Source organism: Seriola aureovittata, chromosome 22 (genome assembly GCF_021018895.1).
Source record: "Seriola aureovittata isolate HTS-2021-v1 ecotype China chromosome 22, ASM2101889v1, whole genome shotgun sequence".
NCBI lineage: Eukaryota > Metazoa > Chordata > Actinopteri > Carangiformes > Carangidae > Seriola > Seriola aureovittata.
In genome coordinates this window covers 13,837,189-13,851,505 of record NC_079385.1, presented here as the reverse complement: position 1 = coordinate 13,851,505, position 14,317 = coordinate 13,837,189, and the positions used below count along the sequence as shown (strand labels likewise).

The 14,317-nt window shown below is 39.1% G+C and overlaps 1 protein-coding gene across 6 annotated transcripts in view; it reads right to left on the bottom strand.

The window, feature by feature from the left end:
* Positions 1 to 9,367: 9,367 nt before the first annotated feature.
* Positions 9,368 to 14,317, bottom strand: part of pcloa (piccolo presynaptic cytomatrix protein a) — a 59,337-nt gene continuing 54,387 nt past the window's right edge. For all 6 annotated transcript variants that reach the window (XM_056367417.1, XM_056367421.1, XM_056367422.1 and 3 more), the window contains 2 exons: positions 13,004 to 13,149; positions 9,368 to 12,689 (listed from right to left, as the gene is read on the bottom strand). In XM_056367417.1, the coding sequence (XP_056223392.1) occupies positions 12,546 to 12,689; positions 13,004 to 13,149 (290 nt within the window). In that variant the 3' untranslated portion in view covers positions 9,368 to 12,545. The remainder of the gene's footprint in view (positions 12,690 to 13,003; positions 13,150 to 14,317) is intronic.

The window sequence follows — 14,317 nt, the reverse complement described above, 5'->3', positions numbered from 1 at the left end:
AATCCCTCATGCTGCTTCTGTTTTCGAACCAGGGAAGCAAATGCAACACTCTCTTAAATAGGATTATATGGGATTCTTCACAGGGATTAGTTTTGTTTTACAGAGGCCTCTCAAAAACAGCAAATGCAGTTTGACTAAATACATCCATTTCCAATTAATGATCAGATTATGACACACAGTGTTGTTTCATGTAGTGTTTATCCTTAAAAGAGGCTATTTGTAGGTTTTCTCTGCCGCTGAACATGGTTTCTTGCTGGGAGCAGGTGGTGGTGATGTCGTTTGACAAGAGCTGCAGCCATCATTGTCTTAATAATACAACAAGTTAAATACACCCTCTGAACAGCATCACATCTTCAGGGCAGATTGGAGGCTACAGTGAGTTGCTATTGGAAAGTGACGAGACGGGCTAGGGCTAGCTGGTTAGCATGCTTACTTCAGTAGAAGAAAAGACACAATACAGACAAGAGCTAACACTGGTATTGCTTTGCACCACTGGAGACAGCTCTTGGTGAGTAAAGGAATGAAGTTTGATGCTGAACTCACAAAATTTCTTCTAGACTGGTAAGAAAACAGCTGTAAATGCCAGCACTGGCTATGTAGCAATAGCAAAACTAACAAAGCTCCTTTTAAAGCTGATATAATGAATCTATTCATGTCAACAATAAATCAGATGATTTATTGTATTGATGTAATGTGAAAGGAGTCGTTTGTAGAGACAAAAGGACCAATAATTATCACCAAACTCTACAGTTGCTCTCTGCTCTGTCACATTTTAGTGTCTTTCAGCTCATTGTTTTGGTTTTACAGCCCACAATTTTGATCCTCTGTATGGAGCCTGCCCCACACCCAACAGTAGACAGACAAAGGTAGCATCTAGCTGGTGATTGTAGAGAAGCTTTAAGCAGCTAAAGAGCCAGATATTTCCTTCAGGAGTGGAGAGTAGAAGCTAAAAGGGGAGAGAATATTGTACTGCTGGATGTTTAATAGGCAACAGTTTGCTAAAACATTTGCCAATCAATCAATATAGGTTTAAGTATTTAGCAACAGTATACTAAGAAGGAAAAGGCTTTATATTCTGTTTCTATATTTGTTATTATGCACACTGATTGTGTTTGTATCAATCACAATAAGCAAAAAGGCTGAAATTAATCAAAAAGCTGGTTAAAAACCACTTTCAATTGGACATAGATGCTGTAAAAATGTTTCTGTTGGGCATTTTAGATTCAACCTTCTGTAAAGGTTGTGTGGTTCTCAGTTATGCGGTTCACTGCACTTTCATTTTAACCTGTTGACCACTAAGTTACAGTTTGCTTCAGGTCATGTTTCAAGAAAAGAGCAGCAAAAGAGGTCAAATCAAGAGTGTAAGTGTGTGTGTGTGTGTGTGTGTGTGTGTGTGTGTGTGTGTGTGTGTGTGTGTGTATAACAGGCAGCGACAGGGGGGTTGATATAAAGGTTGTGTTTCTGAGTGAATTAGGAGTGTGTGTGTGCGTGTGTGTGTGTGTGTGTTGTGTGTGTGTGTGTGTGTGTCAGGCAGCAGGTGCGGCCACTATCGCCAGCTCCCGACCCAACCCACCTGTACAGGGAATTGCCCGGCTGCCGTTGCCTAGCAACCCCTTTGCCGTCTCCACGCCGACTCGTCACAACCAAGCCACAAGGCTGTTGTTTTCCCAACTAGTGAGTGCACATCTTAAGTGTGGTCTTTCGCTGGGATCTGCACATAGAGGACAAAACAGGGGAGATGAATACTCAGTATATTTTTATTATTTTATAAATTTTAAACACATACCTTTTGGCTTTTCATTCACACTACCAGACAAAAACAGTCTTTAGTATTGGTTGCTCTTTAAAAAACTATAAACACCACAAATCTTTAATATTAAGATTATCCAGTAAGCTATTAATAATCAGTTTCTACCAGCTTTCCTCTCCAATTAGGAAGGAGAGGCTAATAAGGTTTCATTTCCTAAAAATACAGCAGTTCATTAAAAACACATTTACAGGGCAAAAGCCTTTGCATTTTATTCAAATAACATTTCAAATGTACCCATGGCCATTTTTCACATCAAATTACACTTTAAAGTCAAGTAAAGATGACACAGTGTTTTCTTTTAGCCAACTCCTGCATTTGTGATTATCTTTGTTTTTTTTCATGGCTACTTTTCTTAATGCTGACATCAGTGGAAAAATGCAGGTTGTAAGCATTCAGAGAGCAGTCTAAGCTGCACGAAATGATACAATATGGTGAAGCATCTGTCAAATCTGACTCCTGTCTGAAAAGTTTAAAATGTCACTGTCACATCCTCTCATATTTTTCAGTATCTTGCAGGACGAAACAAATTGAGGTATATACTGCTGAGCCTTCACTAAAATTCAAGAAACTGCATTCATGCAAAAATCTTGCATTATACCGTAATCATTTATTAATTCTTCTGGGCGAGTGCGTTACCCTGGCAACAAATGATTCCCGAGTTTAAAGTTTAATCGGCATCTCCCCCGCACAGTGTCTTCTTGGCAAAGATGATGGGACATGTGTTTTATCTCCACATAAGCTGACACAGATCCATCCTTCATTGTCAGATCCAAGAGAAGAGATGGAAGATGGAAAAACAGGAGATTTGGGTGTGATTTAGATTAACACACTGTAGTTGGAGTTTAGTGTCTTTTGAGGAAACTGTGTTTAAGCTTATGTTAAAAGGTAAAGCTACAAAATTTTGGGATATATGCATTTCTTGCAGAGACCTCCAATGTATACATTAAATATGAAGCTTGAGCCAGCAGCAGGTTAGCTTAGGCTAATTAACGCGGGAAAAGGGGGTAACAGCTAACTTTGCTCTCATGTCTGTAGTTAAATATGAAACTACTGCTAGCATTAGGTTAATTTAGTTTGGTATAAAGACTACAAACATGGGGGAAACAGCCTAACCGAGTGATCCAGTTTTTATGCTAAGATGAGCTAATCAGCTGCTAGCAGTGGTTTTAAGTTGATTACAGGTGTGAGAGTGGTATTGATTTACCCATAAATATCAGCAAATTTCCCTAAACTATTCCTTTAAGGCTGATTTAAATCATCTTTCTAGATTTTTCTTGTCTTTACAAATTCATAGTTGCTGTTGGACACCCTCCTCTTTGACTGGTCATCACCAGAAATAACACACAGCTTTTTTAGGTCACCACACACACAAACCCCCCACACACACACACAAAAACCCACACAAACACACACAAACCCCCCACACACACACACACACACACACACACACACACACACCTGATTTCTCGCATCACATTTTCCTCCTTCGTGATGGTAGCCATGGCTGCGCCTTGTTGACTCAGTGAAAGAGGAGTGATGCCGAGTGTGTGTGATATGATGTCTCACTTGGGACAGGGGCATCCTCAGTCCCCTCTGTGCAATGACTGATCACATTACTATTAGTGAAAGCTATTCTGTCAGGAGGAGAAGTTATGACCCAGCGAAGGAGGACCTCAGGGTGAAACAGGCATCCAGTGACAGGAAGTCAGCTTCAGGGGAGATTTGAGGTGATTGGACATGAAGGGTCCTTGCTGTCCTGTTCAATTTTTTTTTTTTTTTTTTTTACTTACAAAATCTTGTTTCCTTATTACAAAATTATGTTTTTGCTTTTGTACTTGTCAATGTTGTCATTTGATGGATGCTTTATGTCTAAATGGAATGACTGGTGACAAAATATGGCGCTTGGTTTAACTACATGGACAGTAGTAAACTCTCACATCTGTAACAGGTGGCTGTGATAAATGTTTCTGCCTCATGTGTAACCACATTTCCCAAACTTCTTGATCTACAGCTTCATCTTCATTTCCCAGCCACTATTTATGTTCCTAGACTCTGGCTTCATCTAATATCAAGACACTGACAATAGTCACTGGTTAGTGACAGCATATCGCTATCTGTGTATCATCTGGACTTTTCCAGATGTCCATTTCCCATTTCGTTCCAAGAAGACAAATTTAACAGGAAAAAGGTTCTGATCATTAAATCAAAGTCAGACGAAGACAAAGTTTTTGTTGGAGTGTCAGATGGTTTGGTACATGTAGTATTTCACCAGAGAAGACAAACAATTTTCAAGACCTGTCTGCCTCTGCCTTAAATATTACCAAATGTAACACAAGAAAACTGCAGCAACTGCCAATCTGTCAGCACAGCGTTGCTTTGAGCTGAATGCTAACATAAGCATGCTATCATGTTCACATTGGCAATGGTAACATGCTTATGCTAAGTTGGTATAATGTTCACCATGTTCCATCTTAGTTTTGCGTGTTAGCATGCTACATTCCTAATTACTACACATAGTACAGCTGAGGCAGATGGAAATGTGTTCAGTTTTGCAGGTATTTAGTCATGAACCAAAGTATTGGACAAATTTAAATTTTGAACTAATTGTGATGCTAGATGAAAAGTTAAGGCACCACTAGAGTTATTACAATTCATCCTGAACAGGAGATGAATGTCAAAATGGTACAAAATTTCATTGCATCCCATGGTTGTTGTGATATTCCACTCAAAACCACAAATCAGTCAGCGCAATTCATCCTCTGGGAACCATGAATGTCTGCACAAAATTTCATGGCAATCCATCAAATAGTTGTTAAGCTATTTCAGCCTAGATCAAAGTGGTGGACCTTCTGACACGGTCATGCCACTTAAAAGTCACACTATCTACTAATTATTTTTTATCGACTATTGATTTTCTAATCCAGTTTTAATCCCTTCTGCAAAAAGAAACAAAGCAATGAACACATTTTTCCAACTGACCGCTCAACTGAATGTCTCTGACTCCTCTTTGGATATCAAGCCATGTTCGATAGATGTGTGACCCCTGTCTGACCTCCTATGAGATGATGCATCCGGCAACGTTACCTAGTGTGGCCTCACCAGATCTCAGTCTTTCTTATTCATTTTGATCAGCCTCACCACTCAGTGATTCACAGACGCAGGGCGACATCGGCGCGTTTCCAGGCCCCAGCCTGACGCAGGCCACATCTTTGAAGGCAAAAGAAGGGAACAAACATCTTTAGAAGTGAAGGATCTGAAGGATCCATCAAAAAAAAAAAGAGAGAGAGAACAGAAGGAGAGTAACTGAGAAGAGGGATGGAGAGGGTGAATATGAAAGACAACACAGGGAACATAAAACGAGAGGGGGAGACTGAAAGGGTATAATGTAGACAACAGAGCGGGATCTGGCAGGGAAAGCCTGGCATCCTTTGATCAAATTGTGAGCATTTTCAGCAAAGGAGCATATGAGAAGTCAACCAGGCCATTTACATCATTGTCTGACAGACACTTCTGGAAAGAAATAATACAGAGAGTTGTGCATGACTACAGTAAATTAGATGTTTCATCACAAGATTTGGTACACTATTAGAAAATGGAAAGTCCTTAATTAAGTGAAATTACTAGTAGTTTAGATATAATAAAAAATATATACATATTTTACATCAGACAAAGCCAGACCAGCCTTTTCTTTTAAAGTTGACCACTCATATCCATTAAATTTAAAACTGCATCCAGCATGTTATCAAATTTCAACTGTGAATAATTCCGTCTGTTAAACTTATTGTGATGTGAGTCTGAATCTGTAAATACAGCCCTTGTCAAACTTTCTGAATATAGCTTGTGCCAACACCTCGGTGCTCTTCTATATTTAAAATGTTTTATCCATTTAAAAGTACAGATGAGACTCATTGCTTCTTGCTGAGCCACACGCAGCTATCACATGGCGTCTGCAACAGGTGTCCATACAAAAATTACACTCAATCATCAATATGATGAAGAGTCCCTGAATTAGTCATCATCAAGCCTCACATAACAGATTGGCATCTGTTGATCGCCATTTAAAAAGCAGGAAAGTGGATCACCCTGAGGAGCTGAATTTCATGACTCTATACTGAAATGTGGATCCAAGCTCCACTCCCAGGCTTTTTTTTGTTTAAAACGTACAGATTCACACTTAAGATCTGGGTGATTGCCTAATTAATTCTAGTTCATCTTTTACTGAGCAGGCCCTTACATACTTTTTGTATTTTCAATATTGTATGTTTTATTAGAGAGAATTCATATAAAAACATTTAAAAACATGGCTAGATAGTTGGCTAAAATTTCAAAAGAGTAAAAAGCAGTAAAATGTCCTGGAGGATCATGTAACTGCAAAACACATCCATATTGAGGCCAGCTTTGTCAGAAGTCATTGCTGTGCCTGTGTTGCCTTTAGTATCAAATATAATCTGAGAAGAGGGATTTTGATATTTTTCTCTCTTATGGTGTCACTTCACCTATAAACAGTGAACCTGTGAGGAGCTGAGGTGGTGTGTTAAAAAAAACAAACAAAAAAAACTGTCTTTCCAACTCATTTTGTGTACAGTCTGTTTGTGACAGACTCAGCAGACTGAAGCAGGTGGTTTGTAGCTGCAGCCACCGCCCAGCAGTTGCTGTGCACACACACACACACACACACACACACACACACACACACACACACACACACACACACACACACACACACACACACACACACCTTTGTGAGGACACTCCTTGACATAATGCATTCCCTAGCCCCTTATCCTAACCTTAAATATCACAATGTAATGCCTAACCCTAAAACCAAGTCTTAACCCTCAAACCCTTTGAAATTGTCCCCACTTTCCAAACATGCCCTCACTCTGTAGGTTCTCTGCAGGAACTCAAACTGGTCCTCACAAAGGCAGAAGTACAAGTACACACACAGACACACTCACACTCAACATCAACAAATGAAAATGCATTCAAGCATTTAGTGCATTTGTTTTTTCCTTGTGAACTCTGACAATATGTATTTGGCAGAGGGAGAATACACAACAGGCCAAAGGTCCAAAAGAAATCCACAACAGAGAGACAATTAGGTGACTCTGCAAAATGGGTTCCTCACTCCCCCTGCAGGTAGGATTATAGAAATGTGGGCATTCAAATTCAATACCCCCTCAAAATGTGATGCCATTTTCATTGAACATTGGCCGCATGCAATCAAGTGACAAATGGACACGTGTGTGTGCATGCATAGAACTAGGCACATTTCCTATGTGCATGCCTTACATTTTAGGAGTGTGAACAGTTAAATCTGAATTGTCATTAAATACCAAGCTTTCAGAAGAATAGAGTAGAATGACTGAACCAATCAGAAACACAAAATTGAGACACCTTACACTAAAATGGATAATTATGTGCCATTATCCTGGAGCACAGCTCCCTTCAATTACATATTTATGTCACAATGTTGTGGGAACACAAAAATAAAACTGAAAAATTGATGCTAATGTTTGGAAACATTTGTACCAGATGGAGTATTTTGAACCTGTAGTTCATCATCGGGTACAAAAAACAATCCAAAAATACTTCATACTCAGGAAATAAACAACACATGTCCAGTCTTTAAAGCCATTGGCTGCAACTCAAAATGACAATTATTTCCTTTTCATGAGCGTCGTTTGATTTCATCACACAATTTATCAATGTGCCCTGGCTACAGGCTTCTTCTTGAAGTCTTCATTACATGATATATGTATTGTAAGCCAACCACAGCTTGATCTCCAAGAAATCATGATCACGCAGTGAGCCAAACACAGCTTCTTTGTTTCCTGTGGTTCACAAAACATGTTGACCTCTGAGATGTGAACAGTGGCTACAATAGCGCACAGCTGCTCACTTCTACAAATGTCTCGGCTTGAGCTTGAACTGATTCCATTCTGTTCGAGCTGGCATCAAAACTGTCACTGCTATCCAAAATATATAATATAAATCCTATATTTTCAATGCTAATGTTCATCGTCTACATAAGATTAACACTGTGTTCATCCCTGAAATGAGGCTCGTTTGCAATCAAGGATCTAGCAATATACTTTTTTCATTCCAATTGTGTGTGGTGGTTCAAACTCCACCACTCGCCCCTCAAGTGCCTTTAAAATGTCCTTTCTATCAACTCACAGTGCACAAATCAGTAGTGACTACAGAGAGGACCAATGACACTCTGATTTATGAGGCCACTTAAAAGGTACACACAAGAAAGTGGATGCATACTCCTGCCGATTCTTTTTATGACATGCCAAAGCAACAAAGAGGATTTGTAACAGCTGAGAGTGATTTGAAGACCAGTGCCACTAATGGCATAACCTAGTACGACAAAAACAATGACAAATAAAATGTTACTTAACTAAATGAGGAAATTAACTATAAATTAAGTAGTATAGTGGTCTCTGTGGCACATGTCCTAAAGGAGAACATGATTTAGGGATGTGGCAAACAAACTGAAAGCCAGAGGAGGGAGATGGAAACTGAATGTCACTGGCTGAGCTAGTGCAGGCAGTCAGACCAGGTGAGCTGACACACAGCCTTTTTAACTGAACTAATTTTTAAACTGTTAACAGTTGGAAAAGTTTATGACTTACTGGGACACTTGAATATAACAGTTAATGGTGTTAGTAACTCCTCTACTTTCCCTTCAATGACAAGTCAGAATGTCTGCTGTGAAGAAATGACTGAAAGCATCTAAAAGACAGAGCAGCAGGAAAAACAACTAAGTTTGATCATATAGAAAATCACTAATTACCTGTGTCATCATTGAAAACATTTGGTCTGGTTTGCAAATGTGTTGCCATATTAGTACCCGGATGGTGAACTGAAAATGGTTTAAAAAAAGTTCAGTCCAAAACAATGGTTCTCTTCGCCCATAACGGTCGCCATCTTGGCTACGTAGGGGCATGGATGTATTATAATACATCCGTACCCAGGGGTCACACACAGGGCAGTAAACCCTTCAGTTTGAACTGAAGTGAGCAAATCATCCGGCAGGTGGGCGACAATCGCGGTCACCTGTTCCCATCGTCATTTCCGGTGAGTGCACAACAGCAGTGTTTTATTTGAAGTATCCGATTCGACACAGAGCAATGGACCAACATAGTCAGCATAAAGGCCTTGTAGGGCTATATGCACCAGGTGTGAATTAGACGGTCTCTCACCTTGAAGTCGAATGGCGCTATGGCACAGGAGAGAGGAGCTGTCAATCAAACACAACACAACCACGCACGCGGTCTAATCAACCAGTAATTGAAAATACCCGTGTCAGTGTCCCATGGCTGTGTAGGCCCTGTGAAGATCTTACCGTGGACTTTCTTATTCTTTGGACTTATTTTAAACTGAAAGCGCACAGCACCATCTTGTGGTTATATACTGGTACTTTACATCATTTCTATCATCACCTGAGAACCAGCTACGACTCCACTCAGGGAATTTTAAAGTTGAACATAAAACCAAAATATATCACTAATAAACCAATATGCAGTAAATGGCAATACACAACAACACTTCATTTGTACTGATATTTAATATTTAGACATGGGGCAACAGCCATTTTTACAGCACAATTTGCATAATTTATCAATACCTCCTGTATACAATCACAAAACCATGACAGTAGATTTTTTTCTGTTTACTTACAAGTGAAAAACCAGACAGGTTTTACAAGCATAATCTTTGTACAGTCAGCATACATCATCGATAATTTTAATAGGTTTTCTCCATAAGTTCCCTCTCTATAACATTTTGTTCTATATCTTTCTCTACCTCATTCTTTTTTTTTCTTTAATAATATCTGGACACAAAAATAGTATGAACCACCAACGAAACATGCAACATCCAGTGTGAGCACATTTAAATTCTCCTGCAACTACTTGAGTTGTTAAGATAGACGTCTGTGTAGTTAGACTCTGGTAAACCTTTAGTGTTTGGTGTAGAGGGTCTGGTTAATCTGGGTCCCTATAGACAGACATAAAGTCGTTTCTCAGTCTATCCACTGTACATTGATCAAGAGAAAAACAATTTCCTGTTACTTCTATGATCACACACCGTTTTTTTTTTTTTTGTCTGCTAAAAGACCTATTGCTCCCCAAACCCCAGTATAAAAAAGCTATGTATTTACAAGGTTGGAAATAGAGAGATGGCATCTATGTGTGTGTGTGAGTGTGTGTGAGCGCGTGTGATTCTTTGTGTGTAACGAGAGATTTTAAAGTCCATATTTTTAGACAGACAACACTTAAAAGAAGGGATATGCATTGGAGCCAGTGACATGCATGGACTTGGTATGAAGATGCTAACACACACACAAGCACATGGGTATAAAAAATAAGAAAAAAACAAAAACAAAACACACACACTAACCTAAAACCACTATTGTTTCAGGTATAACGTCCACTGATTACAATGTTCTTTTTTTGGTAATTTCTCATACACATACTGGAAAATGAAACTATTGAAAGGGGGAGTGCATAAAAAGATGGGAATCATTTGAATAGGAATGTTCTTCTTTTTTTTTGTCTAATCTTGATTCATAACTAGGTGAAATTCAGGATCTCTGCATGTTTATTTTCGTATGTGAGTGAGTGTTCGTGCACAAGGGCAAAAAAGTTGGTTCTCTGAGTTTCAGGCCCTCTAAACATTGTAAACAAGCACTACATTGTGTATAAAAACAAAATTTCTCAACTTTTTTATGTACACCTGATATGTACTGTAAACAAATATAATACAACATATGAAATAGTCTCACAGGCAATAAATAAAGATTCATATAGCAATACAAAATAATACATCAAATAAATAAAAAAATCATATTAAAGCAGTAACCATTTCGAGTAGGACATAAAAACACAGCAGTGCAAAAGAAAAATAAATAGAAATGCTTCCTCTCCCTCAAAGTGTCACACTTCTAGCAAGTCAAGATGCAGTTACCACCTTTATACAGTAGACGTTGCATAGAAATCACTCCGATATTAAGTGTAGTTTCGCTGCTAGGTTTGACTGAAAGTGTTGAATGAACCAGCTGCCTCGCTTCTTGACCCCCGTACAAGCACACAGGATGACCGTCCTCAAGACAAAATGGCCGTAATAAATATCTAAAGACACAGCGTTGCAGTTTGAAGTGTAACTGTTAATATCAAGACAACACAGACTTGACAAAAAAAGCTGCGACATAACATCAACATGCTACTGGAATAGCATTGTCGTATCTTAGAATGATAATAGTGGTTTTTCATAGATAGTTTCCAGCACATTTGTCTTTTGTTCGCTACAATATCTCCTGATGTTGTTGTCATCCCTTTTTTTTCCCTTACCTCTCTACTTCCTCACCTTAGAAAATAAAAAAAAAAATCTCTGGTTATCTCATTTTTAGCAGGATGATGGCATCAGTTTTACATTCTAAGCAGGAAAAGTGCAAAATACCACAAAAGCGTGTGTTGTTGAGTTGACTGCCCTTACGAACCAAAGCAGGACTGATGTAAGACTCATAATGTGCTTGGATCTCACAAAGAAAAAACAAGAGGTGCTTAAATCTCAAACGGTAAATGTCTCACATTCTAAGGGGCGTCATCGATAAATAAAACCTCTATGTCACAATCACCAAGACTCGATTGTCTGTGATAAAGATATCTATATATCTATCTATATATGTTATAATTAATTTCCAGCTAACTCACTTCACTATATACAAAGTGAACCTTAGAGGTGATTTTTTTTTTTGTGCAGAACATGTGGCACTGCATACCAAATACAGTAGATAGACTCATGCGCACAATATATAGTGTCCAATTTGCGACATATTCATATTTATCATTTATCAAACAATAATTTGATAGAACTTAGTTTACACTTAAAGCGAAAAAAAGATGGGCTTAATAGATTCAAAAACATGCTTGCTGGGATTTTTTTTCTCTTGAACTGGAATGATAGGTAGTGTGTTATAAAATATACTATGCTTCCTTCCCAGGATAGATTTTTAAGTACTTAAATAATTGCGGAGAAGACAAATGATAGAACTCTATGCTAAATATCATAATACAAAAATAAATAAGAGGTCTCCATAGGGGAGTCTTCAATATCTCATTCTCAAAATGCTTTGTAAATCAATAAAACTCTGCAGGTCATTATAAAGCAACGAGGAAAACCTTTCATGGGTAAAACTAAGCTAAATAAATTAAATTATAATCTACAAGTGTGTCCATTCCCTGTATCTATTAGAATTAAAATTTCTCTTCTGCGTGAGTGACTGTGTGCAAAGTAGTCGTAAATAATCATGTGCATGTGTGTGTGTGTTTGTGAATTAAAGTGTGTAATACCTGGTTGATTCCGCACTTGACCTCCGAACTCAGCACTTGTGTTCTCCTCAGCCCTGGCCACACTACTGTACACTGTATGTCCTGTAAACATGTGTTCATTTCCTGTAAACACATAAATTCTTCCTCCTAACGTCCGACATGACAGAAAACCACCTGAACTCTTTCTTTGTCACCTTCCAAAACTCCAGCTATCCGAGCCCTGAAACAAAGATTGAAGAAAGAGATATTTTTTGCCCCGTCCTGTACCCATACCACCCTTTCTCCCATCCAACAAGAGTGGACCAGCGTTACAGATGATGGACCTTAGTGTCCCCAGATGTCAGAAACCTCTTTGTGCCCTCTCAGGTTTAGTTTTCTTTTGATTTAGTCTTCTTCTATGAGTGGATCTGGGCGGTGCTGGCGAGCAGCTTGTGCCAGCTCACCACTCGCTTGCGAAGGTCGACTTTGTCCAGCCAAACGTAGGCCTCCCCGATCAGCGTCTTCTTCACAAACTTGCCACCATTGGACACCAGGAACAGCTGGAGAAAACCAGAAAACAACACGTCTTATGATTGATCATTTCAAAGGAGTCCACCAGGTTTTTCGCTTTCTTGCTCAATTTCATTCTCATGTCTGTGTGCTAAATATGAAGTTAGCCGTCAGTCGAGTGGCTTAGTTTAGCGTGAATTTTGTATGAAATAAACAAATGGAATATAATGCATAAACTTGTGATCTTAAGCGGTGATGGTGAGCTTCATATTTACCATACACATCATTTAGTTCTCAACAAGAAGATGTGTATTCCCCCTGAGTGTGTGTGGGTGTATGTATATGGAACTGAGGGTGGGATTACCTGCAGAGCGTGTCCGGTGGGGTTCATACAGAAACGGAAGGTTTCGTTGAAAGACGGCTCACGATCATGACGACACACTCGGGTCTTTTTCTTGATGATCCTTTTCTGGGTGGCAATATTCACCACGTACAGCTTCACATAAAGATCTGCGGACACACACACAAAGCTGACATCATGAGTTCAAACCCCCACCCCCCTCCACACACACAGTTTTTCGACTGTGTGTGTATGTAACCTTGCTACTTCATATTCGCATCATCTTTTGTGTGCAAGTTTTCCATTTTCTTATTTTCATTTTGTTTATTGGCAAAATAAAACCACAGAAGCCCCAAACCAGCCATTAAATGACATGAAACACAAAGGACTGCACACCTAATTATGCAAACCCTGTACCCATACTTTCTGCAGGCACTGATGATTAAACTAATTTATTATCAAACAAATCATACCAGAGAGAGAAACATAAGAGCTGATAAAATATGCAATTAAAAAAGTGGCACCAAAGAAGTTAATCAATTATATATTTTTTACATACTGTAGAAGATGGATTGTAGTTATTAGAGGTGGGTGGAATTTCATATTTTTCTGCAGCCAGCCACTAGAGGGCAACAAGAGAGCTGGAACTCTAAAGACTGGTGTTGGTTTACAAAGTCAAAACCATATGACATGCAGAAAAAGAAACACCAAAGGTGAATGTATACCGATTAACATTAAGAGCTATTGTTATGAGTGAGTGAGGCAAATTCTGTGGTGCAGACCAGCTACATACTGTCAATGGAAATAAAGCTCTGTGGGCAGATCCCACCTGGAAGCGAATGCAAATCAAACAAGTGGTAGGCAGCTTGAGTATTAGGATGTAAATATTATAAGGAGGAGGCGAGGTGGGCGGCAATCTGTGAAGGAGAAGTATGATTTCACCGTGTACAACACAGACACATGTCCAGTCTTTATAATGCTGGGTTAACCTATAATCCACAAATTCAGCTTTCAGTGTGTCAGTTATTTAACTTGCCTATGATAGTCAAAGTTGACGTTCATGCCCGAGCACATCACAAGCCTGGTGTGTCCATGGTGTATGTGTACATGTGTCAGCTACTCTTGTCTTAATGGATTCCGTAACCTTGCACATACAATATACATTATTGGCGAATAGGTTAGTCTAATGCCCAATGCTGCTTTCCAAGGGAATGTTGGCTGGAAGAAACTATCACAACACGTGTGGTTCAGCATCTAGAAGAACTGGAGAGGATTTTATGGTATGTCAGATGCCAATCTTTCGAAAACAAGTGTCTGTGTGGGTTTCCCAGCTGTCAA